The following is a 1,285-nucleotide window of genomic DNA, read 5'->3' as shown; positions in this document are numbered from 1 at the left end:
GACCCTCTGCCTCTGGACCCTCCTGGTTTCCTCCCTCAGCTGCTTAGCCTGAACCATATCACAGGTACAGACCTGCACAACTCCTCTGACAAGATCAACTGCATCCTGGCTAACCAAACTATCCCTCTCTGCAGAGAACCCTGTGTGACCAGTCCCGGATCTGTTTCCCAGCATCAGTTTATTAATATTGTGTTTTCCCAATAAACAGTAAAACTTTTCATCTGACTCCGTTTGTGTTCTGCATGTGGGTTAGGAACCTTAATCCCATAATGACAGGAACACTGTTTTTAATATTTTCATTGAAATAATTCAAAAGTAATTAGTGCTGGCAGATGGGGGGTCCTTGAAAAGTGAAACCATCTCTAACAAAAAGGCCGAAGCAGACCAAGGTTCACAGACGCTTCACCTCCACCATGAAAGGGAGCGAGGACTGAAACACAGCCTGAGCCCCTCGCTGTGGATCACACTCCATCATCCTCCCACACTCAGACACTCAGCGCTCTGACTGGTGTTGTTTGAAGTGATAAAAGTGTGATTAGAGCTCTACGCTCTGATTTGATCTGATAAACCAGGAAGTGAGACCTCCTCTGGTGGCTCTTGGATAAAATCCTCTTTAAAATGTTTCAGAAAAGCATTTGTCACATGCTTTGCTTAACGTCCAGCTTCCTATTCGCTCTGAGGTTAGCATAAACAAACATTATTATATAAGATGAAATGGGGGCAGGGCTGTGGATAGATTAGGAGTGCATGAACAAATCAATTAGAAGTGGCTAATTTAAAGAGAGCATAGAGGGACAGAAGTTCTACATCTGCTGGAGAAAAATGTCTGACCACTAGAGACCTAAAGCTCCACGTGAAAGAAGGCAGAAAAAGAGGAGGGCTGTGTGCGACTCACCTCTTTCTTGCGGTTCTTCAGCATGTTCTGGTACTTGGCCAGCTCTTTGTCCTGCTCGGCTTTGATGCGTTTGGCTTCGTCTCGCAGACGGGTGGTGTGCTCCTGCTCCAGCCTCTCTATGGTCTGTTTCTGCTGCCGCTCCATGTTCTCCACCTCCTGGTCGTACTGACGTTTCTTACTCTGTCAAACCCAAACCGTCACATCAGTTAGTCAAAGTAATGGGATTAACTCTTTGGAAAATAAGCCTAAAGGCCAATTTATGCATTTGACGCATAACCTCTGCAACCGTCAAATCTGTCTCTGTGCAAAAAAATCCTGACTACGCGTCGGACAGTCGCAAACCCGCGCAGACCTCAAGCGGAAGTGCTCAGACAAAAAGAAGCTTTGATT

The 1,285-nt window shown here is 46.0% G+C and overlaps 1 protein-coding gene across 1 annotated transcript in view; it reads right to left on the bottom strand.

Annotated features, from left to right (window-relative positions):
* Positions 1-1,285, bottom strand: part of slk (STE20 like kinase) — a 42,193-nt gene that overhangs the window by 17,196 nt on the left and 23,712 nt on the right. Inside the window, exon 12 of the mRNA XM_015397372.1 lies at positions 896-1,075. Coding sequence (XP_015252858.1) covers positions 896-1,075 — 180 coding nt within the window. The remainder of the gene's footprint in view (positions 1-895; positions 1,076-1,285) is intronic.

Source organism: Cyprinodon variegatus, unplaced genomic scaffold (genome assembly GCF_000732505.1).
Source record: "Cyprinodon variegatus isolate N-32 unplaced genomic scaffold, C_variegatus-1.0 Scaffold858, whole genome shotgun sequence".
In the NCBI taxonomy this organism is placed as follows: domain Eukaryota; kingdom Metazoa; phylum Chordata; class Actinopteri; order Cyprinodontiformes; family Cyprinodontidae; genus Cyprinodon; species Cyprinodon variegatus.
The sequence above is the reverse complement of the archived record's forward strand: the minus strand, read 5'-3'. Positions and strand labels throughout refer to the sequence as shown.